At 37.5% G+C, this 27,227-nt stretch overlaps 1 protein-coding gene across 2 annotated transcripts in view; it reads right to left on the bottom strand.

Moving 5' to 3' along the window:
• Positions 1-8,126: 8,126 nt before the first annotated feature.
• Positions 8,127-27,227, bottom strand: part of il1rapl1a (interleukin 1 receptor accessory protein-like 1a) — an 88,745-nt gene continuing 69,644 nt past the window's right edge. Inside the window, exons 7-12 of one of the 2 annotated variants that reach the window (XM_084421735.1) lie at positions 17,796-17,928; positions 16,681-16,826; positions 13,719-13,865; positions 13,380-13,550; positions 12,694-12,738; positions 8,127-12,524 (exon numbers count right to left, since the gene is read on the bottom strand). In XM_084421735.1, coding sequence (XP_084277861.1) covers positions 11,803-12,524; positions 12,694-12,738; positions 13,380-13,550; positions 13,719-13,865; positions 16,681-16,826; positions 17,796-17,928 — 1,364 coding nt within the window. In that variant the 3' untranslated portion in view covers positions 8,127-11,802. The remainder of the gene's footprint in view (positions 12,525-12,693; positions 12,739-13,379; positions 13,551-13,718; positions 13,866-16,680; positions 16,827-17,795; positions 17,929-27,227) is intronic. The other variant, XM_084421736.1, reaches the window with a different exon arrangement.

The raw sequence follows: 27,227 nt of genomic DNA, 5'->3' as shown, positions 1-27,227 counted from the left end.
CCAACACGTTGCCTACGGCGTATAGGCTCCGGCGTAGGTCCGACGCAGAAGTATAATGAGGCCTTTAGGAGGACCAATAGTCTTGATGATCCACCCGGAAAAAGAAAATCCTCCACTATACCTTTAAAGTGTTTATTTACAACTCATACAATCATGTGTATTTCTTCCATCATATTATTCTGAGAGGTTTCGTTTTTTGAAGAGCTTATCCACGTTATTCCACTTGGTTCTTATAACTGCCTTTATCTCAGATGTGGAAACACTATTTTGGATGTACCTGAAAAAACAAACAAACAAAAAGAATCAGAGAAACTCTCAAGTTTCAGTTACACGCTTCACCACATGCATATAGTATGCTTAAAATTAATCTACAAGTTAATCTCTTAAAATTAACTTGGTGTCACCAAGTGTTTGTGGAAAGTATTCGTACTATTTACAGTTAATTTATTGTGGCAAATTGGTCAGCATTATTTATGGCTTTGAACACTCCAGGTAAAATAAGTTAAAGGGTTAGTTCACCCAAAAATGAAATTCTGTCATTAATTACTCGCCCTTATGTCGTTCCAAACCTATTAGACTTTCGTTCATCTTTGGAACACAAATGAAGATCTTTTTTGATGAAATCTGAGAGCTTTCTGTCCCTCCATTGACAGTCTACGCAACTTGCACAATAACATGCATGCATTTCTGGAAAAAAAAACAGAAAGACACAATCATTTTTAAATACTGTACAGCGCCCTCCACAAATATTGGCCTCTTTATCCTCTCGGTCTTTCCTTCAAAATTCTAACCTTCAAAAAAAATTATTGGAAAACAGTATATTGAATATATGTGTTCCACAGTTATTGTCCCCCTTCATTTAATACTTTGTGTAACCTATAACCCTTCACATAAGTAAGGGCTAATCCATGGCTAGGTGTGCATTACATGATTTTAATGAACAAGGTGGAAGCAAAGAACCACCTGACGTGAAGCGGGTTGCCTCTGTGAAGTGCACTGAAATTGTGTAATACACAGCTGTTAAAACGTTAAGTTAAAACTGTCCTTAATGTTTGTGGAGCACAATTTGAGTTTTTTTTTTTTGCAACGGGTCATTAGATCTGGCATTCTGCACACTCAGCATTCGGGCACATAAATAAATTAGCCTTGTTGGATTACGTTTATTTGAATGAATAAACGAGGGAGAGAGAAAGAGATATTGTGTGTATGTGTGAATTACCTGCATCTGTGCAGCATCACTCTAATGAAGCTGTCAGTTTAATTACTTCAGAAACAGCAATGTTAATATCTTGTTACTTAAAAATACGATTCTGTGTGAGAGTGACTGTATATGTGTGTGTGCTACAGTAAAGGCAGCACATTCATTTAGAATGGTGTTTAAACTGACTGTAACTATCTGTGCATTCATTGTTTTAATGCCTTCCAATCAATCAGAATCAAGTATTCAAACAGGCTATGATATAATATACAAAAGAAGAAGAGAGTCCACAAGCAAACTGTTGAGAACCCATGTTAAGTACTGAGAATAATTGCTGTGGTATTACTAGATTTCATTACTTTTCCATTCTTTCAGCTCTCTCTCTTTTTTTTATCCTGAATCTGCGCTAATATTGTAAATCTTCTTTTAGCTCTTTGATTTCATTTTTTTAAATCCTCGATCTCTTCATGTCTGAATTCTTACATGGCTGAGGTGATGGAGGACTTTGTACATATAATATCTGTTATTATGTATTCTAAACTATAAAGATAATAGTTTATAAAAGAAAAAAAAAAGAAATTAACTCCAATTAATTCGATTCACATTGGATTTTATTCATATTCATTCAATTCACATTTGATTCACATTCGATTCACATTCGATTCACATTCGATTCGATTCACATTCGATTCGATTCACATTCGATTCACATTGGATTCGATTCACATTGGATTCACACTGGATTTGATTCACATTGGATTCACATTTGATTCGATTTACATTGGATTCACATTTCTATTCGACTCACATTGGATTCACATTGGATTCGCATTGGATTCGATTCACATTGGATTCACATTGGATTCGATTCACATTGGATTCACATTGGATTCGATTTACATTGGATTCACATTGGATTGGATTCACATTGGATTCGACTCACATTGGATTCACATTTGATTCACATTGGATTCGATTCACATTGGATTCACATTGGATTCGACTCACATTGGACTCACATTGGATTCACATTGGATTCACATTGGATTCAATTTACATTGGATTCGACTCACATTCGATTTACATTGGATTCGACTCACATTCGATTCACATTGGATTTACATTGGATTCGATTCACATTGGATTCGACTCACATTTGATTCACATTGGATTCGATTCACATTGGATTCGATTCACATTGGATTCGATTCACATTCATTTGATTCACAATTATTCGATTCAATTCTAAGCTTCCAACAACTCTTTCAGTTTATATCTAAAAACATTTTCCCAGAAAGTTTGAGTTAGAATAGTTTATAAGAGCACAATTATACGTGATGATGTTTAATGTGCCCGACAGTCTCTGTAGTCCCATTTAGACACTTGTTAGCAGCTGCCTTTTTCAAGACACGAAACAACTTTTAAAAAATCCCAGAGGGGGATAATACGGATGTATTTTTGTATGTCGTATAAAACATGAAAGTGTCTTGAGCTTGTGTTCACCACAGACCGTATTTCAACCAAAATCCCATAAAAAAAAAAACATTGGCTTGTGGAAGATGGAACAGTAAGTGCGTTTACTGTTTCTGCATTTTGGTCTACAAAATGATGACATACCTGTACCACTCTATTCAAAGTAAAAAATGACTGCCAAAGAAATGAATGGCAAAACCGAAAATACAAAAGCGATTTTCTGGGATATAATATACAAATCAGCCATGATAAACTATTCCTCCATACTGTCTAAATATATAGAATATGCAACTGGAAAACCTATTAAAAGTAACTATATCTGAAAACTAGGGAATGCATATACTTATGGCTATACAGTAGTATTGGACAAGATTTTCTTTATTTCTTCCACCAGATGGCACAAATCCCTCTTAAATGCATTGGTAAAAAAAACAAAAAAACTTGCATTAATTGATAATAATATGAAAAAGATTTTTCTAATATTTGTATTATTTTATATAGAAACAAATGGTGAATAATTTAGAGAATAATGTATAGTACCATGAAATTCAATCAAAATACAATTTATTAAAGAAAAAATATTATAGAAAGATAAAATAGTACATTCCTTATTTTTTATTTAATAAATGTATGCTTATTGTCTTTGGTCCGTTTTGACACAATTGTGACCCCTAAATGAGGAATACCTGACAGTTGATGAGGGTGAGAGAGCTCCAATAGAAGAGGGCAACATTTTAGCAAAATTAATTTAGGTAAGATAACCAAAGGTGAAAAGTTACAGCCAACACCAAAAAGTGGAAATAATCTTTTAATTACTAAACAAAAACTGTGTGTCAGTAAGAGGGTCAGAGAAAGACAGTTTTCCACTGTCCCAGTCCAGATTAACTCTGATCCTCTGCAGTTTCTCTTTCACCGGGAGGAGAGTAGGTGATTGTGGTGGTACATGTGCTTTATATTCACCACAGAAATGCCCCACCAGCCAGATTCCACCCCTGCCAAACAACACAAACCTTTTCATAGCTGCATCATAGTTCTGTAACATTGCAGATCATACAATGTAACCTGAGTTCATTTTTAAAACTTGCTTGCATTTGTCTCCAGTAAAATCAATCTGCTGTAAGTAAATAAACATGCTTCATACTTTAAGGAATAAAGTATCTTCAGATTTAATCTCCTCCTCTATGGCTCTGATAGTGTCTGAAACAGAGGGAATCTCTGTGTCCATCTTCTCATTCACTGTCTGACTCTTCAGCTGTTCTTCCTTCCTCAGTTTAGCTATCCTTACTGATTCTTTCACAAACTTTGAAAGTTTGTTTTTAAAAGTTTCATAAACTCCTCCTTAATCTGATTCTCTGTGTTGAGCCTGAAACTAAAAAACAATATACTTCAGACAAATATATAATGGTAACACTACGGTCTATCCACCTTTTTTTAACACAAATGCGTGCACAGCCATTTTTAACTTGAATGTGCAAGGCTTCAGGTGTCATCTGCTTCCAGTTATTTTAGCTGTACAAAAACAGTCCATAATCAAACAAACTAGTTTGTGAAGCAAATAGTTTTACCTTCTACGGCACTTTGTTATTATTTGGCAAAAAATTTTTAAATACATTCCAGGCAGGATCACGATACACAATCTTATCACAATTCTTTCTCAAGTTGGTTTTTAAGACTATTTTTTATGAAATGAATGACAGACCATTTAGTTATGTGCCTATAGCAGATAATGAAGACTTGCACATTCATAGGAAAAAAATAGAATATATTAATAAACATTTTCACATGGTGGAGTAACCTGAAAACATGGTTTAATTCTGACCATAATATGTTTTGCAGTTTGATGCAAAGTCTGTTGAAACTCCTCAAATATTCTTAGTTTCCCCAGTAAAGGTTTTGATGCAGTTTTTCCTAGAAGAAATCAACAGCTCATAAACATCTCAAACAGATGTTTCTAGTCACAATTCAAACAATTTTAATAAATGAGATCTACCAAAGTTCCAGTGTCTCACTCCCCTGCTACACTGCTCCCTCTTCCCATGTGTTAACTTGAGTCACAATATGCATCCTAGAAAAAAGCAGTGCGCTATTCCAAACACAGCCATTTTTACACGAAACTTAGCTAAAAAGCAAAATGCCCTTTTTATTTCCATGGTGATAGACATCACTCACATTCAATTTGATGAGGTCATGAGACAACGGTGTATACAGTCTGAAACATTCATTGAGGAGTAATGCCAACTGTTCACTTACTATTTAAAACATTGCTGGCACGTAATGTGTAAGGTAGCATTTTATTCTGAATATAGCAGAATATTTTTATCACAATTCTAATTCATTTATAGGCTATTATAGCCTACTCTGCCTGCATAATCTAGCTTTGTGCACAAAAGTTTTCCAGACAGTTTAGCGTGTAGGCCTACTTGTCGCCTGCAGGATTTTACCTCAGTATGAACAGAACTTGTTATAAGTGTTATTATAATTATTGTAGTTGTTACATTTTATTTATTGCCACACTTCAATATGTAAATTATATTATCAGAAAAGTATTAGCGTAAACATTTAACGTAGTCAGGCTTTTATTTGTGCTTAATAGATCACACAAATGAAGCTGCATGCATTGCGCACTCGGGTTTATGGCTGCTTTAAATTTGACTCCACACGATGGCGCTGTTTTCGACTTAAAAGATTTAAGAGGCTTCATTTCTCCATCCCTCAATAGTTTTTTTTTTTTGACCTTTTTGTTTTAATCAAGTTTAGCTGTTTAAGAGAGCGTTTACTTATTTCGAGTCTGGTTTTATTTTTCTCTAATCTGTTATCTGTAATGTCATTACATTTTGTGTGTGTGAAAAATCGACAATTAAACAAAAGCAAACTATTCAATCAGATTTCTTGGTAACACTTTACAATAAGGTTAATCAGTTAACTACTTTAGTTAACACGAACTAATTAGCAAGAATCTTTGATTATTTCATCAAAGAATGAAATTAATCATATTAATTAAATCAAAATCAAATGTTGTATTTGTTAACATTAATGCACTATGAACTTACATGAACAAACAATTCCTCCAGTACCACCGTATAATCCGCATGTTCACAAGCTTATGTCTGTGAAACAGTCTGTATTTATTACATCTGGATGGACTGAAACTCTGATAACACAGCCTACATGCACTTGCATCTTTCGGCGGAGATTCATGTGCGATGATTTAAACCATAGACAGTAAAAGAAATGGACACAGCGACCCCATTGGATTCAACGGAGAAAAGTGAGTCAATTAGAAGCATAGACAGTAACTGGACACAGCGACCCCATTGGATTCAACGGAGACAAGTGAAGTCAATTAGAAGCACTCACTTCCTGATGGCTGACCATACTGCGCAGACTCAAACTGAGCTTGATGACGTAGATGTGACGTGAGAAACCCCGTCTGTCTTCTAGTAGCCTGTCTGTGCCAAGAGAAATCTGAATCATTCCCTTCCGAAACTTGCAGAGACGGAGAGTGTGAGTAGGTGTCCATGAGCTTGGAGCAGGAGCAACTTTTGCTAAGTTTTCTGATTAATTATTTTGTCATTTTGCCTCCACGTCCCCCCGATTGCCCGCAAGCTTCTCCTCCTGTCCATACGGTAATCTCTCTACTGTGCGACAGAGAGTCGCGTGTTTATGACGCAATCGTTAGCCTACTTTTACAAAAACTGCTTCTACGGGGCCATAACGTAAGATACAAGGTAATGGAGCCTTTTATACATTTTCGTGTTTCTTTAGAAAAAAATAATGGACAAATGGAGTCTTTAAACGCCTCAGATGTAAAGTTATTCGCTGTCAAAGTGACGCCAAAATTAATGGGAGTCAATGGAATGCTAACAGCAGGTGGGGGTCCGCTAATCAATGGCGGCGCCCGAGATACTTCAATATTTTATGAAACCCTGCCCCCCTGATTAGAAGAACTCACTTCCTGATGGCTGACCGTACTGCGCAGACTCAAACAACTGAGCTTGACGACGTAGATGTGACGTGAGAAACCCGTCTGTCTTCTAGTAGCCTGTCTGTGCCAAGACAAATCTGAATCATTCCCTTCCGAAACTTGCAGAGACGGAGAGTGTGAGTAGGAGGTGTCCATAAACTAGGAGCAGGAGCAACTTTTGCTAAGTATTCTGATTAATTATTTTGTCATTTTGCCTCCACGTCCCCCCGATTGCCCGCGAGCTTCTCCTCCTGTCCATACGGTAATCTCTCTACTGTGTGACAGAAAGTCGCGTGGTTATGACGCAATCGTTAGCCTACTTTTACAAAAACTGCTTCTACGGGGCCATAACGTAAGCTACAAGGTAATGGAGCCTTTTATACATTTTTGTGTTTCTTTAGAAATAAATAATGGACAAATGGAGTCTTTAAACGCCTCAGATGTTATTCGCTGTCAAAGTGACGCCAAAATGAATGGGAGTCAATGGAATGCTAACAGCAGGTGGGAAGCTTCAGTTTCCGGCTGATGGATTACCCCCTTGATTTAAACGGGTCAGCCTCCTCTTCTCCTTTGTTTCACGGTGGTTCATTACACAAGTTGTGCATTATCGCCGTCTACTGTAGATCGTATGAATCACACATGTCGTCCACAAAGCCAAGTATGAGTATCTGCCATAGGGTATCTGCAGGTTGGAGCAATGGGCGTGACGAAAGGGGTTAGCTTCTGTTGTAGCGATTCACCTTTTGGCACGCCCATTACTCTGACCTGCTATCCCTGTCTCCTCAAAGGGCGCTTTAAAGGGATAGTTCACCCAAAAATGAAACTTATGTAATTTAATTACTTACTCACCCTTAATTATGCCGTTCCAAACCCATAAGACCTTTGTTCACCTTTAGAACACAAATGAAGATATGGTTGATGAAATCTGAGAGCTTTCTGTCCCTCCGTTGACAGCTACGCAACTACCACTTTGACGCTTCAAAAAGTTCATAAAGAGATCGTAAAAAACGAATCTATATGAATTGAGCGGTTTAGTCCAAAATTTTCTGAAGAGACACAATCACTTTATATGATGAACAGATTGAATTTAGGCTTTTATTCACATATAAGCATTCATCAACTCACACATCAGTTGTAAACAAGTTTGCTTGACGTGCAAGAACCAATGAGGTTCATTCTCACGTTTGAGGTTCCACAAGAACAAATGAATGAGGTGTGTAGTGTGTCCAGCATGTTCGGATGAGCTTCTGTCCGCTGATACATTTTTAAATGTTAATAAAAGCCTAAATTAAATCTGTTCATCATATAAAGCAATCAAGTCTCTTCAGAAAGTGTAGACTAAATAGCTGATTTCTGAAATACGCACATTACTTGGACACAGTCACCTCTGATAACAGATCTCTATCAATTGTAGTGTAGACACGTGCATTTTCTGTAAAGCTGCTTTGAAACTATATGTATTGTGAAAAGCGCTATACAAATGAGTGTAAATTTAATTGTATTATTTTAGATGGATTTGGTCATCTATAGTAAAAGAAAAATGGGGTGTATAGAAAATTGTGTACTTTTTATTTTAAGAATGACATTTTGGAATAAGAACAACACAATGCAATTAGCCTATTTATTTTATTAAGAAAATTTCATATACATAAGAACAAGTGGGCTCTTTGCAAAACAAATGTCTTAAATTTTATGTGACATCAAATTATTCATAAACCTTTTCGAACACTAAAAAAAAAAAAAAAAAAAAAAAAACATTGAAATGTATTAACTTTATTTGTCTGGTAGCTATGTTGTTAATAGTGACTATGTAATACCTTTTGTTCTTGTGGCTTTGAATAAAAAAATACTAAAAACTAAAATAGCGGAACATTTATTTTTTCTCTTTACTGACATTTCTAATGTGTTTATAAGTTATAAAACTAGAAAAAGTTGAGTACACCAAGACAAACTTTTAATATTGGGTTGACAGGCCTTGCCTGAAAGTTTGAAGTAGTTTCAAAAGCTTAGGTTTGAAAGTTTTAGGATCAGGATGGGCTGAAAGGGAAGGTTTTAAAGGTGCACTGCACAACTGGGATCTCTGTTTACTCAAATGTAAAAAAAAAAAAAAAAAAAGTTATAACCCTGACCTGGAAGGACATCACTCATATCGCTGTACCAAAAACTCCATGTGCAAAAATCCTTTAATGCCGTTTGGCACATTGATGGTACATCAGTACTCCTCAAATGGATAGACCATCTACATGTAAAGAATTTTCATGTATGGACACCAGGCAATTTGCTTATCGAGCTAACATGTTATCGAGTTAGCATTTGTACAAAACTAAAGCTCGTCTTCTGGCTTTAATACAGGCACACCCCAATGTACCTACTGCGTGATGTAAATGTCAACAGCGGGCTGGTCCTTGCATCAAAGCGCTGCTTCAGCAAATCCGTATGAACAGCACTTCATCCGACTGGCGTTCCTCAGGGATTTATGCAACTGTATCTCCCCTGTTATATCATGTTAATAGCAGTGAAGTTCAATGTAACAACAGTGACCTGCTCCCTTCAAGTAAGCTGATGATACAGCTTTGCTCGCTTGCCAGAAGGATGTAAATAGTCTATTTCCAGTATGTTGACAGCCGTGTCTTCTGGTTTGATAACAGCTCTTTACACATTAATATCACCAAGATGAAGGAGCCATGATTAGAAAGTTGCGCTCAAGCTGGCAGCACAGGATGTGAAGCAGGTCACCGTGTACTATAATAGACTTTCAGAGCAACACTGACTACATCCACATGAAGCCAAAGCAACAAACACCATTTAATGGTGAAAAATGTTTAGAAATCCTGGTTAAACATTACAGTAAGGTTCAATTTGTTAATTCATTAGATATCAGAAACTGCTATAATGTTCATTTATATATACTAATACATTTCTAATATATAAATTAACATTATTTAATATATTATGAACTAATATGTATTAACAGTGATCAACAGTATGTTTATAAATGAACAATGTTTTGTTCATAGCTAGTTGAATTGAATGTCACTGTTACCATTGGCAGTAATCAAGTGATCCTGTTTAATTTTGCTGTTGTGATGTAACTTTACTATTTTAAGGATCGTTTTTACTTTGGTCCATACTGCATGTCTGCTTATGTTCAATGATTAATTAAAGTCTATATTAAATATTTATAAATGGTATCTGTCTGCATGCTTTCAGCCAGTTTCAAAGACAATAAAATAAAATGTTTTCAGATATGTCAGTCTGTTTGTAGTAATACATAAATAAGTGCATATATTAGATCTCATTTTGTGCATTCATATGCAAATGTTTCATATTTGTTGCCTATTCAACTGTAGTATCCAGTATTTAGCATTTTGCTCATAATTGTGATATTCAGTTTTAGCAACTCACCTAGAACCTTGAGTTTGGTTCTCAAAATTGTCTGTCTTATTCAGACAATACACTGAGGCCTAACACTCCTCTCCAACCATACACACGCACACACACACACACAAAATTTCACCGACCAGCTTATAGTGGTTTGTGACTTTACTGTACACAGTGAGAAACAATATAAAAAGAAAAATGATTGTGCCTCTAGAGAGATCACACATCTCTCTGTGATAGCTTTTGTTCATAATACAGTAAATATTCAAATCAGGATACACAACTAGTCTCTATGCATACTCAAGAGGTGAACATTCATACATAATTCTAATTATTTTTTTAAACAATTTTTTTTTTTTTGCAACTGAATTAAAAAAAAAAAAATCTAAGGAAAAATAGGAGAAAAGAAATTACAGGAATAGTTTCAGATTTTTTTTTTTTTTTTTTTTTTTTTAACAGTTAGACCTCTGTTTACTTTCAAACCAGTTGATTCTGATTCTAGCTTTGTGTTTTTCCCCCTTAGATTCATCAGTACATGCTGCCATAAGTGAAAACCCCTAGATCAGTAAAACCTCTAGACGAGATACAACAAACATATGTTGACTTTGGGCATTTATTAAATCATATGGTATGTGTTCAAGCAGAGATTATTTGATACCCTATTCTAGAATGCGAGTATACAGGCCCGTGTCCCTCTGTGAAACATGCCAGCATGTATCTGAGTTACACAGCAGCTAGAGGAGAAAAAGACAAGCATGTAACCAGTGAGTTAGACGTCAGACTGAGAGTTAAACGGATTAAAAACGTGAAAGAAAGGTCTGTATGTGGATCAAAAGTCCTAGACTATGAACATAAATAAAAAAAATACAAACAAAAATGCAGCTGATTATTGTTTCAGAAGTTAACATAAAACATTTACTTTTCTCCACAGATGAGAACAATGTAGCAAACTGTATAAAATACCCAAATTCACAAATAAGAGAGTCTTCAGTCCCATTGTCCCAATGACCCTGTGGTATTAGAGAGAAACAGCACTCTTCAGATATAAAAATAGATTTCTCGTCTTTTAAAATCCACTTAATATTTGAGAAATAATGCTGTTCCTCTTGTAAGAGAAGACAGCACCGCTCTCTGATCACCTCCGTCGACCCCTTTAGGCTTTCGTATATTTTGCATAATTTGTAATATATTTCCTTCTTGAAAATTTTGCAATTAAAACCATAAATACATACCTTACATTGGACAACAGAAAGAGGGACGGAACAAAACGCAGTAGCTTCCGAGCAGAACGACAGTAGCTAAAGTCAAACGAGGAATATTTCAGTCCATTTCAAAAGAAAGTTGAAAAAAACAAACAAAATCTCAATCAAATGTCCTTGTCCAACCTAAAAAAGAAGAAAAAGGGACAAAACAAAAGCATCGAGCATTAACGAGTAAAAATAGATGGCGTGATCAAACCAAACATGGAGACAGGAAGACAGCGTTGCTACAAATATAACGCTAACATCTACACGAGACCCTGTATACCTCCGTGTGGTGTGACTTTATTTTAGTCTTCACTTTATATGCTCAGTTCACGCCTACAGATATGGCACTACGTCGTCCCTCGCAGCTGGAGCAATGCCCAAAAGAAGACTCACATCCTCAGACCCACTTAGCGTGGACAGAACGATCATTTTGCTCACAGGAACCCACTAACCTCATTGTGTCCTGTGCTGTATGCCAGCTTATTTAGTCCTCCGTGTGCCAGGTGGCCCATACTGAGTGCGTCTCACTTCCTCTATCTTTACCAGATGACGCTGGAGATGCTCGTCTCTCTGGGCAGCAGCGGGAGCATGGCGTTGTTGGCGTGGTGCTCGTCCAGGCTGTGTTGGCGCAGGGTCTTGTTGTTGACGGGCCGCTGGCCGTTCAGGAGGGTGAGGGGCAGGTTGCAGTAGGTGTGCTGGGGTGGCAGAGTGCCTCCGGCCGTGAAGGGCAGCTCGTAGTCGTAGCTGCGGTAGTGCGAGTGTTTCTGCCGTGCCAGTGAGTGCGAGCGGTACGAGCTCCGCAGGGACGGGCGCAGCTCGGGGTGAGCCGGAGCCAAGGCGGCGGACGTGGCCGTTGCCATGGAGATGGCCGAGACGGTCTGCAGGTCGGCGAAGGGGCCGGGCTCGCCGGCGTCCAGCGCGTGATTGGTGATGGTTTGCTGGGGGCGGCGGTACGGCATGGTGTAGCGGAGCTGCTTCCAGAAGCGCGAGCCGGGCTTGTTGCTCTGCGGGCCGTTCCAGTGCACAACGCTCAGGCATTTAATGGACTGTTTTAACTCCTCCACCTCCTGGTAGTTAATGACTCCTCGCAGATCGGCACACTCAATTAGGATCACTTTAATGTCGCCTGAAACCAGAGAGTTGCGCAGACGGGACTCCAGCTCAAATATACTCCACCCGCGGCGCAGCACGTAGCTCGGGGTCAGCACGATGATCAGACGTTTACTCATGTCTACGCAGCGGGACACGTCCTCTATGTAAGCTACATGACAGACAAAGAAAAAAGAAACTGTAATTCCAAAATCACTGGTATGAGGGCTGAAAATAATGCACATTTGAAGACAAACACACATTTAAGACACAACAACCACAGTCATTCTTGAACAACAATCTGTGTGTACGCGTGCTTTTGCATTCAAACAAAGCTGTACCTCTAAGAAGATGTGTGTCATCCTGGTAATGTTGACTGCTCATACCTGGACATAAACATTCAGCTTTCAGACAAAGCACACATACAGGGCAAAAACACCTGACACATGACCAAAACAAACACAGTGTTACATAAACGGTCTCTGATGGCTAATAAAACATATATATCATTATTATTTTGGTACCTGCCCACATTTGGAACATTAATAATTGTTAAATTATTGTTGGGTTCTACAGAAAGTTTTCACAGAAAGTTTTAAGACTAAAAGTTATTTTGTTTTTTAACTTTTTAACTTTTTTTCTAGTCAACATAAGGCTTTCGGATCATATTAATGCTGATGAGGGAGTTTAATTACAAATGATTTAATTACTCTGCAGTATTAGGAAGCAAGGTAAATCCATGTTTATGAGATGAAAATGTCACACTTCATTATGAATGAGTTTTCATTAGCTCTGTACAATAAGTGCTGGTTGTCAAATCTGTCCATACAACTTTTTTATGATTGTTGTGGGTTTCTGAATACACTCCTAAAACTTCACAAGAAATTAATTTCTCTGATTATTTCAGAAATTTCTGTGAACATCTGGTTTGTGCAAATGAAAATGTTTTACACATTTAAGACAACATTTACAAACACACTAACAAAGACATACATGCATTCACACAAAACACACATTCTGCACATACTGCTGGTAGGAATGAGATCTCGGTCAGGAATGAAGAGTTTGTATCCATAATGTTTCTCCAGGACATCAGGGAGAATCTCCAGAGCAAAGCGTTCCTCCTCCTGTAATTCCTGACCCCACTGATCCAGCTCCACCTTACTGTAGGACAGGTACGCATCATACTCCTTATTTTCTGAGGAGAAAAGAAAGAAAGGAACAAAAATTCCCAAAAAATTATTTTGGAAATTATTCTGATGAAAAAAGAGTCCTAATTACATACAGTAACAATCAGAATCAACAAATATGTAATTGCTGCAGTGTTGTGCTCAGTTACTCCTGTAGGGGGAGTGTGTGGCTTTACCTCCGTCTGTATCCTCCCCACCAAAGTGATGCCTGTAGCAGAGCAGCAGCTCAATCCTGTAGCATTTATACACAGACAATAACAACGCCAACAGCAGAAGAATCGCACCCAGACCACCAGCCAACTCAACAGTGTACATCAGCTCCACTGAGAGACACAAAATGAAAAGAGAGACAAAATAAAATTATATAAGCTGACATTTCATCCTAGAACACATTAACATTAGCATATCATGCATTTAAACTCTTCAGCCTGTAAAACTACTGTGCCGGTAGCATGAGTGCTGGGATAAGCAGCAATTCCACATACTACAAATCAAAGAATACCATGGTATTGCCATCATATTTGTGTCCAATAAACATGGTTACATAGTCATCATACATATAATGGCCTCTCTGTTTTTTTTTAAATAAATGCTGTAGCTGTATAGAGCAGTGCCCATACACTTTTTCAGCAGCCTTGGTTCCGGAAGTATTTTTCCCATACATATATATATCATCACCAATCGTCACTCGACATCTGGACTATTACACCCATTACTACGTTGGCAGATACTGACGCCAGCGTTCACCCCCTCCTCCTCCCCACCACCACCAGGTCGGTCCCTGTCCATCCATCGGGTGAAGGCTCCGCCCCTGCCTTCATCTCCTCCAGGCAGGAACTGCAAGTTTCCGTTACCCTCCGGATTTGGACTACTATCATTTCTATTATCTATTTGATACTGATTTGCATACAACTGTTAAATAAATCTTATTCATATGTTCTCTTGCCTCCTGAGTCTTTCTGGTAGAACTACAATTCCATGAAGCATTGTGAATGAAAATCGAATTAAATATTAGATTGGTGGAGATTCTCTGCAGAATCATGGGTAAGTTCACTAGGACTTTTTTCCCTAGGAATTCCGCTGTTAGTTGAATGCTGGCTGGTGGCTCAAACAAAAACATATACTTAACAACCTCGCAGCTTACAGTAGGTCTGTCTTTGTAGGTTTATGTTATGTTAAAAACAATTCCCCAGTGGTGAAAATGAATGGGAGTTTTACCTACAGAACCCAACTGTTGCAGTCTATTACAGAAACATTACAAGTCTAGAATACTATTTCATCTGTTTTGTAACCATGGCAATATCAGTTGGAAGATTCAAATCTAATTTAAGACTTAAGTAATTTTGAGCAATATGGTTCCTGATCCCTAGCATAGGATTCTAGGTTTGCTGGCATCAGGCTTCTTGGCAAGGTAAACCGGCAAGGCTTCCTTTGTCAATTAGCTTCTCAAGCAAATCTACCAGACAGATCAGCACCAAACCAGCCTGGACCAGCATGGAAATTCATGCTGCGCTAAGGACATACACAAGGGGTGAGAAATGCAAAATGACTTCAGAATGATTAAGTGCTAATGATGTTCATATTGTTCAAAGCTCCTCTGCGCTACAGCTAATGGAGGAAAATACGCAAGATATACTCAGATGCTTCAGAGAAGCTGAAAGATTGCGAAAGCATGTTTGTTTGTGTGCTCAGCAATGAGCTGAAGGAGAGAGGGGGGTGCATATGGAAGATTTGGTTTGTGTGCGTGTGGCTTTGAGATTATCTGCAGAAATGTGTGTGTACAGCTAAGACGAGTTGAAAGAGAGAGAGAGAGTGTGTGTTTTTTCATTTGTGTGTGTGTGAGAACAGTTGAATGAGTTTTGAGTTGGGCTGAGAGGGAGAGAATGTGTGTGAACTGCTGAAGCCGTCTCCTCCTCTGAACTGCCATTAAAAGAGAAGATAGGATGCCTTCAAAGCAGCTCTCTTTAAAAAAGAGTGAATTTTAGATGCTGATGTATTTCCCTAAAGGAGAGAAAGAAAGAGACAAACAGAGAAGAGGAGGGAGACACAGGAACATGCTGTGCTGTTTATGTAAAGAAATCCCACAGCACATTGAAGGGATAGTTTACCCAGAAAGAAAATCCTCTCATCATTTACTCACCCTCATGTCATTCCAAACCTGTGTGACTTTGCTTCTATGGGACAAAAAAGGCGTGGCTTTGAAGAACGCCCAAGCTGCTCTTTTCCATACAACAAAAACATGCACAAAAGTATGGTCACAGTAGGTGACTAGGGTCTGTCAAAATACTGATTTTATTTGATAGAACAAATATGTAATAATTTTCAATAATATGTTATTATTGTTCAATATTCATTCCTTCATTCATATGACTCTTTAGGTCGTATTGTGGTGCCCCCCCGGAATGTGATTTTTAATCCTCACCACTCAGAGGACTCGCAGAATTTGGTAACTTTACTGATGATCACCCGCAATTTAGCTGTATACTGAATAACATTCTGGGCTCCCATCTGCTGTAGCTTTTGCCGTACTGTGTAGAACTCGTTGAATGGCGCGGAGAAATCTTGATAAAACGAGATTCTGCTGGGGTTTTTTTTGCATCGCACATCTACTGGCAACCAACACCAGCTTTTTTCCCCGAAAGTTGGAAAGTTGGAACCGAACAATAAGTGGACAGAGTCGACCCATGCCATTTGTGTTCGGTATAGAGATTTGATGAGCTCCCTCCAATTTAACCAGACCCAATTTGGTTTCAAAACGAGGAACCCTTGAAAGAAACAAGTTTGGGTAGATACCAGCATTTTCAGGCAGACCAACTGTTTTGATAATAAGAAATCTTTCTTGTGCACCAAATCAGCATATTAGAATAAGTTCTGAAGGAGCATGTGACACTCAAGACTGGAGTAAATTTTATTTATTTTATTATGGTGTTTTTTTTTTATATGACAGCCCCTGGTCAATGTCTGCTGAAGAAGATCAGCCTTGACATTCTTCAAAACATCTCTTGAAAGTCATACAAACAACATTAAAGTGAGTAAATGACAGAATGTTCATTAGGGAGTGAACTGTTCCTTTAACCGAGAAGCAGCTGGTATGACTCAGTCGATTGAGTTCATGTGTGTTGCAGTTGAATGTGTTACCTCGCTTCCCAATCTGTACGTTGGCTTGTCGTCTCCCATTGCCGTTTTCCGCGTAACAGGAATAATTGCCCAGATCTACCTCCTCCAGTGAGTCTATGGTCAGAGTAATGGACACTTCCTGTTCACCCAGGTGTTCTCTGACGGTCCTGGTGGAGAGAACGAAACAATGAGCCATTGTTCACCATGGGCTGTGGAATCAAAGTTTTTTAATTAGCCCCTTTTAACAGGATTTTGGGGATAAATTTTAGACTGAGCAGCTTGTAGAGATTAGACATTTTGGGAGGAAGGGCTTTGAGTTTGGTCAGCACTCAACAAATGGGGCTCTCATTTAATTATAACAAAACATTCAGTCTTGTTTGTCCTGGCTGAATCATTCGAAACTGAAATTTCATTTAAAAGATGCTGACATCGCTGCTCCTTAACTGCATGTAAATGCAAATGCATTCGGTGCATGGTGCGCGATACATTTTGCTGTGTTATTAGGATGTATTCAGAGCCGCTCTGATCCAGCTCTCTTTCAGACAGGGGAATTAATAATAGAGTGTCATCACAGCGACCACCCCTGCTAGATATAAATAGGCTCATATACAAGCTTGTGATATCAGTAATTGAAAATGTACTGTCGACATCTCAGTGAACATTTAAAGTGTGCTTTACGGTGCACCATCTATCGTATTGAATAAGCGATTTCACAGTGGAAGCTAGTTTTAAAAGCAACTGTTTCTTGAATTCCATTAAAAATCAGTGAGGTGGAACAGTAATAGTAATACATTCGAACTTTGATATATACCATGGTACTGAATTATAACCTTATTCTTTTACCATGGTATTGAACTCAAAAGTATGGCCAAAATTGTATTTTTGTTAATAAATAGCCAGAATAAAATGATCCACCAGCTAAACCATCACAAACTGTAAATATAAATGTTAAAATATTTTATATTGATAAAAAAAAAAAAATCAGTCTAAGCTGCTTCTACACACCTAATGGGCAATATTCTTGCAATTCTCCTGTTTGCACATGTTTTTCAGTCAGACATCCTTAATTTAGCACATGGGCTATTTTTTTTGCAGCAAAACAAGTTTACTCTCACTTCCATTGTGTTCCTCCTTACTTGATTTCACTCTCTCGAATGCGACTCTGGTCCATGTCCTCAATGAACTTCTCTCCTTTCATCCAGTAAACAAGTGGACTGATGTCCCCACTGTACCCGAAGAAGGCTCGGCACGTCAGGTTCAGCATGCTTCCTGCAAGGGGGAAGGGAGGTTTGTGATTACACATTGATATCAAACTTCTGTTTTCTGTATTCAACCGTTTCTCTGCCCAGGGATTGTTGTCTTATGTAAGAAAATGTAGGGCCCATACTGTGAAGCCAGAGACAATTTCCCTGCACCGGCCACTAGGGGGTCTCCATGTAATCAATGGCAGCTGACAAGCTCACAATGACATATTGTAGGTTAATGAGACTCACCAGTGTGCTTAGAAAAAGGAAGAAAACATGTTTTTCTTGACAATACATTATAGTAGTATACTATTTCCCTCTGAGAGCATATAAAATGCTATTTATTTTCATTTCTTCGAATTTAATTTCTATAACATTTATTTTAAACACCCTGAAAGGGATAGACTTCTGTCATCATTTACTTACAATTATGATGTTGTTCCAAACCTGCATGCATTTATTTCTTTTGAAGAAAAGAAATAAAGCATGCTATGAAGAATGTTGGCAATCAAACAGTTTCAGTTCCAATTGACTATTTTTTGTCCATACAAATTGACACATGAGAACCAAACTGTTTGGTTTCTCAGAATATCTTTTTTTATTTTCCACAGAAGAAAGTAAGTCATACAGGTTTGGAATGACATGATGATGAGTAAATGATGATGGAATTTCCATTTTTGGTTGACCTATGCTTTTAAAGCATTAGATTTATTCTGCTAAAGCAAGACTAAGTCCATGAACCTTAGGAGTGTGCCAGTTATTGATCACACACACTTTTTTTTGTGTGTGAAAAAGTGTTATACAAAATATGCTTCAAACTTATAATTTATAACTTTAAATGATTATAAGCCAGTTAAAATGCTACACTACAATGTGTAACAGTAGGTTCCTGTTCAGTCTCTATCCATCCTTGGTCTTAAAAAGGTTGAAGATCCCTGTTTTAAAGTATTTACATGGTGTACAAATGATTGATGTACAGTATTTCCTTCAGATAGCATATAAAATGTACTTATTCCCCCTTTCACTTTTAATTGAATTTCTTTAAGTTTACTTTTAAACACTTTCAAAGCTTCAGTATCAGTGAGATCTACACTTGTAAAGCAAGAGTCTTTAATGGGGGTCTGCGAACCCTAAGGGATTGGGAAATTATTATTTGATCTCAAGCTAATTTGTGTGTGTGTGTGTGTGGGGGGGGGGGGGGGGGGGGGGGGGGGGAGAGATATATTTATATAGAAAAAAATATATCAGCATTGCATTAAAAATTAAAACACAAAACTGAGAACTACAATCCTCCAAAACAGTGAGTTTATTTATTACTTTATGAACATGTTTATCCTCAGTGGTTTGAAGTGCTATTTCTATCTTTCTTTAGTTGCGGTTGAGGTGGTATTTCCGCCTTAAGGTTGTGATGTTTGTCAGTTGTATGACGTTAATTAGGCATGTCTTTAGACTACCAACGAATAAGGCCCAGCACCAGGGAAAATCTTGCTCCAGGCCCCCAAAACAACCCAGAAATAGTGTCTGTCTCTCACCAGGATGTGAAGTACATGCAGAGCATCTGATCAAAGAGATACTGACACCATGAGTGTGTAAAACAGCACCATTCACGCACACTGTGAATGACATCACGTCACAGAAATTTGGGTTTGATGTGTTGTTGACATATAATAATAAACACAAATTACAGAATGCTAATGTTTAGACATTCACAGTTTCAGACCTTTGAATCAATTACATTTACATTTAATCATTTAGCAGACGCTTTTACCCAAAGCGACTTTCAAATAAGGGAAAACACAAGCTATTTATCATTCAGGAGCCCGCAACATTAGCAGTGCCACAATGCTGAATTGCAAGAGTAAACAAAAGCTAGAGCAGAAGTATAACTGCAAAAGAGCAGAGAAAAGAGATTCGAATTTGATTAGGATGTCAGTGGAGCAAGACCGAGAGGGGTGAGACGTCGGCCTGTTAAGCACATTGGCGTGTTCTTAAATAGTGCAGGCTTAATTGCACTAGATTGAAGGCTGGCCAAAACAGCACTGCAGTACTCCAGTCTCAAAATGACAGGATCCTGGATTAGGAGCAGCCCCTGTATGGGACTGTACAGACTAAAACACCCAAGCAACCACTTCCAACCACAAACAAACTGCATACAATTAAAATACTGTTATTGTACAGACCTGAGTTAGTTTTTTTAATGACTCAAATCAGTCCTTCAGTATGTCTGTCTGACTGTACTATCTTTTAGTCTAACTGATCAACCTTTTTTTTTTTCTTTTTTTTTTCATAGTGGATGCTGAAAAATCTGCCAGACATCCATTGAAACTTTCTGAATCATCTTTAAGAGGTCTCTCAAGTTTTCTGGTTTTGTATCTTTCTCTCAAACCCTTAATGATCTATAAATGCTTAATGCTCTATAACCTTGAAATTTCAAAGATTTTTAAAGCTTGTAATGCTTGTAAGGCAGTACAGATATTCCTTTGAAATTCCTCAAATGCTATGTTTTGTTGTTTTTCTTCTTTCTCAATTTTTTTGCCATAACTTTAGCCCAAACTGTCATCTACACTATCGTTCAAAGTAATGGGGTTGATAAGATTTTCGAATGTTTTTGACTCTTATGCTCACCAAGGCTGCATTTATTTGATCAAAAATACAGTAAAAAACGCAATATTGTGAAATATGATTACAGCTTAAAATAACCCTTTTCTATTTAAATATATTCTAAAATGTAATGTATTCCTGTGATGCCAAAGCGGAATTTTCAGCATCATTACTAATAGTCTTCTGATCCTTCAGAAATCACTATATGCTGATTTGGTGCTCAAGAAATATTTCCTACTATATTCAATGTTGAAAACAGTTGTGCTGCTGAAACTGAGATACACAATTTTCAGGATTTCTTTCTTACATCTAATTGCATAGAGAATTCTGATTGGCCTAATCATGCGTTGTGTGTTTATTCTCGTGTACAGCAGTGTATGTGCTGATTGCCATGACAACAGCAAAGCGGCTCTGATGCGGCATAACTATGTATGTGTAAACCCAAGCTTAACTAATACTTTAACAATATTCATTTGCAAGCTCTGGTATTTCCTTTAGAAATTGTTGCTTCCTCTGTTATCGCCACAATCTCGTCCGCCTCCTAATCAGGGGATAACGCACAACAGATATGGAATAATAGAGCAATTTCAATACATCATTTAGGAAGCAGCTAGAAAAAGCTGATGTTTAATAAGGTCTGCCACCAGAGAGAGCTCTAAGCTCTATCCAGGGCCATTGTGCTGTTTCGAGTATGTTTGAATGAAAAGGCAAGTGTACTGAGTTGTTAGTTTGCGGCGTTTCGCTCCATTTACCAACACAGCCGAAACACTTACCAAGCATTCGTTTGCAAACACACACACACACACACACACACAGCCATGAATGAACGAATAGAGACCTACGTCAACATTATGACCTTCACTGAGAATTCACTTCACTTAAAGAATAAATCTCACAGCACTGCTGCTTTAGCAGACTGAATGCACAGATTTCTTTGTATCCATATTTTTTCTCCCCTCCTCCAATTCTTCAGCTGAGTTGTTCCTCAGCAGTGCAACCCAACGGGGACATGTAAGACTTTAATTATCTGTATAGAATAGGGCTTTGTGAACAGGTACTCCTCCGCAGATCCTTTCATACTCCCTGTCCTCCCCTCATCCTTTCTTTCTGATGTCATAATAGAGACCCTGCCTCAGCACCTCTCTCACCGATGTTACAGCGTGTGTGTCTGACACTGAAAGAGTGTGCAAATGAGAGAAAAGACAATTATTGCAGTTTAATCCACTTTTTCGAGCTGTGAGCACATTTGAATTGTAAAGGGAGATTCGTGAACAAAGAGAAAGTTTTCTATTATAAATCACAGACTCACACACACATTCAATTTAAGTACGAACTATTCTAGAGGTTTTAAAATGGTCCAAAAGCACACACACTGACACATATGTGTCCCCTCCCCCACACACAGGCGGCATTTCTCCAGAGGATCTGTTTCAATCTCCAAAATAAATCTAAATCCAGATATATCAACACGTCAGCAGGCCCTTACGTATTCAACCCACTGCTTCTATTCTTCTCTCTCAGCATTCTCTCTCTCTCTCTCTCTCTCTCTCTCTCTCTCTCTCTCTCTCTCTCTCTCTCTCTCTCTCTCTCTCCTCTCTCTCTCTCTCTCTCTCTCTCTCTCTCTCTCTCTCTCTCTCTCTCTCTCTCTCTCTCCGTACAGCTTTCTTCCGCTGACAGCGGGATCAAACTCCATCAGACCCCTGGGAGATCATGTGTGGAAATCGCACGCGTCACATGACTTCCTGTTGGTATGTGACTATAGCACAAGGCTGATTAACTGTGGTAGGCAGTTTTGGAGATTAAATCACATTAGGATGGACTGAGGAGTCAATAGGATAGTCAATTCAATACATTTAAATGTGAGAACCAATTCAGTTTGCCTTTAAACAAGGTTCAAGGTTTGGCTGGTTAGCAAAAGTGGCCATATATTCTGACAGATTTATTTTATTTTGTTATATATATTTTTATATATATTATACACATATATACCATTCATAAGTGGGTAATTTTTTTAATGTTTTGGAAAGAAGTGTCTTATGCTCACCAGGGCTGCACTGAAAAAAACAATACAGTAAAATCAACAATCTAAAATAACTCTTTTTATAGTTCCTATAATGGCAAAGCCATTACTGCAGTCTTCAGTGTCACATGATCTTTCAGAAATAGATATAGAGGGGTTTGGAATGACATGAGGGTGAGTAAGTGATTTTTGGGTCAACTATTCTTTTAAAGGTATCTTTTTATATTTGTATTTAATAGGACTCACAATCTCTTCAGTTTCATTCCAGCAATGAGGACTGTGCACTCAAATCCCCAAAGGAAAGATAATAAACTCTGGATATCTGACAAACTGCCAGGATGGACACAAATGAGGTGTTTTTTTGGGGCTGCAAATATGATTTGATCTGATTATTCTTCGAGCTCAGGCTGGGAAAATAAATAAAAATGACAGTTTGTTCAAGTATGTGTAACTCCTAACAGTTTGTAGATGACTGACTGTGAAATGCTCTGTGTTTGACACATACAAGTGTGTGTGAATGTGTTCGTGTTTAATACTCCTCTTTTCTGAATGCAGGTGAGTAAGAGTCTGTTAACAGACTGACAGGAGGTTTATGTATGGTTTAAGCTACGCCTGAAACTCAACCTCAGCAGAAGGGAGGCCGGTTGTTGTGGAACGTCAGAGGAAAGGATTTCTTCTTATTTAAGTGAAGGACAGAGATCAAAAAATAGAGAGACGCAGAGGATATAGTGTCAAGGGTTAAGAATCAAAGAGAGGTGCAGAGACAGATTCAAGTAGAAAGTGAAATGACACTGTATTTGTTGTGTCTCTATACAAGAACAGATGATTGGTTATAAATGCCTCAAACACCCTTTTGACTATCCCTTAGACTATCTACATGAAACCTGTGTCCATTTAGCTGTTATTCTGGCCAGGACCAGCCCACTTAGAAAGGAAGATATTGTCTGGATGACACATATGTCCAACCAGCATTCATTTCTGTCCGTCTGACCAGAATGATTGTGAAACTGGAAATTACCCAAACACAAAGTGAAATATACAGGATTCAATGCTATGAACCTCACAAACGTTGGCAAATGTATTTTCGTTTGCAAACCTCCATAACAACATTAAGAACCTTTGAAATAGCGTAATAGGGGCACTTTAAACAAATTCATACGCTCAAATCCTAACGTAACAGGATTACAGTTATAATATGAAATTCCACATTATACATTACACTTAAATAAAACACAATTATTCGTTTCATTCCTATAACAACACGATTTCAGTTAGTAAAAGTCCTGCTTATTAGCCAACTGACATGGATCACATTGGGGCCAACTTTGCAAAATTCCTTGCAAATAGACTTGCACTACATCCTTCAAGTCTAGTCCTTCCTAATTGTAGTTTGAAACATTTTTATCAGATATTAAAGCCCCATTATGTAGGATTTCCGTTTTGGTCAAACAACGACCCCTAGAGTCGCTGTGGACTACTTGTATTTAACGTTACTGTCGTAAATACCACTCACGCAGCAGTCTCTTCACTCACTGATCCTGAGCCTGATGCCCCTGTATACCGGTCCCTGTTCAGTCGGATAGAAGCTGTAACGAGTGGCAATAAGGTGTGTCCCCTTTAAGAGCTGCGCGCGCCCTGTTTAACTGACTCGGCACAGTCTGTATTGTATGTGCGCCTCGAACACACCGTAAGCGGATTGTTTCTGTTTGATGCTCATTCTTGTCCTATTTTTGTCTATCAAGTAATGCTGTGGACGGTAAAACGTGTGACAGACAGTTACACGAGTTCGATTGGGGAATATCGGTAGTGTTACTACCCGAACCCCGAAGTTTAAAAGTACGATTAAAAACTATACAAACCCCATCAGGCTATGGCAGACGCGTCATTCAACCTATTTTAAGTCGATGTACCATCACAAGCGTTTTGGAAATATATTATGAAGGTTGAAAAGTTACTTAGTGTTACTTTAAGCTAAATCTCTCGGAATGAAAGTCATATGGGTTTGGAATGACATGGAGGGTCAGTTAATGATCACAGAATTTTGGGTGAACTTTCCTTTTAAAGGGCATACCAAAAATTGCTAGTGCATGAAAGGTCTTGGCGGCTCTATCAGGGTCATACGCATGATTAGAAACCATGGCCTTGTGGGCCAAAAATGTGTGACAAAGGACTCTGGATTGGACTGAACACTTCAGAATAGAGATAACGCGACTTCTCTGTCAAGTCATTCCTCTTTTGTGCTCTCTCTCTCTCTCTTTCTCAAATTAAGCTGAAAATGTATGTGCTCAAAAATGTGAAGCGGATAACTAAGCTGCTGCTCATTGGCTGTTACGATCCCTCATTTGCCTACTGCGCATTACATACAAATGTTTATTAAACAAAGATTAGATTTAAATTAACAAGAAATGGCACAAAAATAATCATTTAATTCATCATTTAATCCACAGCTGTGGCCAGATAGATGAACATGGGCTTGTAAACCACAAATATCTGGTTCCAGGCTATTAAGGCCAACATCCTAACAGCAGAAACACAGCTTTTGCACACATCAACTGCTTTTGTACTGTTCCTTTAAGGATATCAGTGGCCAATCTTACCCAATAATAAATTTAGATGTTTATTTAGAGAAATGCCCTCATCTCCCGATGGTTGCTTAGCAACAACTGTATTATTTTGGGCAAGGGTGATTAATATTAAGAAGAGTTCTCTGAATACCTCTACACAAATCCTCCCCACTTCTGCGTTAAAGTATGTCTGTGTTTCTCTGTGTGTGTTTTGTGCCATCTGTGAGGAAGCAAAGCAAAGGCACACAGCGAATACATTTAAATCAAGTTAAATTATGTTTAGTTAACCCTCATGTTCATTTGAGATTGACTTGTTTTTTTTTTTCTTTTTACACAAAAACCCCAATGACTCACATAAATAAGGGTCAATGACAAATGAATCTTAAAAAAGGGGAGATTTTAAAAATCCTTTCAAAATTGATGTAATGCATATTTCTGAATCAGGAACAATGTTTTTGTAAATATATACATTCTATATAATTATATTGTGAAATGTTAGTAAAGTAACCATTAGAGTGTCTACAGTGAGTGTCTATATTTTATTCATATTAATTCATAGTTATTGAATTCTAGTGGCTAGGGATTTAGTATCTTTAGCATCTGATTTTACTTATGAAAAATAATCATACAATTATACCAGTAAATGCATTCAATACAATACCTATTCACAATCTTTTTCAGCCATTTGTTCACTTTTACCTATTATTATTTGTTATGTAATGCACATTGTTGACAGGGAATATGCTGAATACTGGATTTTATTCCTTCATTTCAATTACATATGAAAATAATATAAGTGTACCAACCTACCCATTCTTGAAAGTAGCTATTTTGATCAGAATCTACAAACTTGTCAATTCATAAAAAAGACACGTTTGCAGTTGTGCCACCCTAACATTTAGGAATATACAAATTCCCAGATAAAAGTTTTTTATTATTTCAACAGCTTTAGAACTATTGATATTTATAAAAAAAAAATATTCAATTAAAGTTTTCAAAAATAAAATTATGCCATAGTATTTTATTTTTTAAATGTCCTATTATTAAATAGTATTTTTAGTCAGTTCATTTATGCGGATACATGGTTGCTCCACCTGGCATTTTGGGGTTTTAAGATAACAAAACTGGCACCAAAAATAATATTTATTATTTGAATGTACTGAAAATGAATTCAAACTAAACAGGTTTTATAGAATAAGTGATACATCATTAATTTATCAAATTATATTAAAAGGAAATCATGAACTTGGACACAAAAATATGCATGTCATGTCATTGACCCATAAACATCAATAATAGTGGTAGTTATAAAATTAACAATTAAATAAGCTAATCTACCCTAATCTCAACCCAGTACACACATATATAAAAAGCTTTTTTCCCTACACTTTTTCCAGAAATCTATTTAGCATCCATTACAGTAACTTCACAGCAGTTCAATGTTGATTTGGCCTCTTTAAAAACATTTTTGAAAAAACAGAATGAAAGAATTAAAATAAACAACTGACAGGAGTGTACATCAGTCAAAAATAATAATAATAATGTTAGCATGTGAAAATTCATTGCATTTATTATTGGTTTGTATCTGGGTTCTCTGAGACTCCAAACAAAAGTAATGAAGCAATTTTTCATAAAGGACAGTTGATGCATGTTATCAAGCTGAAATTTTGTTTATAATCAGATCTTATAAGATTAGATCAAGCAATGGTGTTTCACCCTGATACCTCAATGTTTATTGGTACATTTTTCGAGCCCTTGGGGGCTCTAAGACCCCAAACAGAACATGGGGGTTAAGATAAACTCTCATCAGTCCAATGCAATGTATAAAATATAGATAGATAGTCAAATCTTTCCTGTATTTGTTCCTTTATATCTGTTCAGCTTGGCTAGTGACTGCAAAGAGACAGAGAAAGGTCACCTTTTTCCCCCTCTTTCCATGTTAAATGTGAATCAGCCCAGTCTCTTTCGGTCTCGTTTTTTCCCCTTTTCGATATTTGAGTTGTGCTTTTGCGCGTGTGTGCACACATAGGTGTGTGTGAGTACCCCTGTTGTCATTAATAATGTTTGGATGTGATTGTTTCACACACAGCACACTCTATCCGTCTCTCTCTCTCCTTCACTCATCATCCCATCATCTCA

Source organism: Rutilus rutilus, assembly GCF_951802725.1.
Source record: "Rutilus rutilus genome assembly, chromosome: 10".
NCBI classification, from domain to species: Eukaryota; Metazoa; Chordata; class Actinopteri; order Cypriniformes; family Leuciscidae; genus Rutilus; species Rutilus rutilus.
This window is presented reverse-complemented; position numbering and strand designations above follow the sequence as displayed.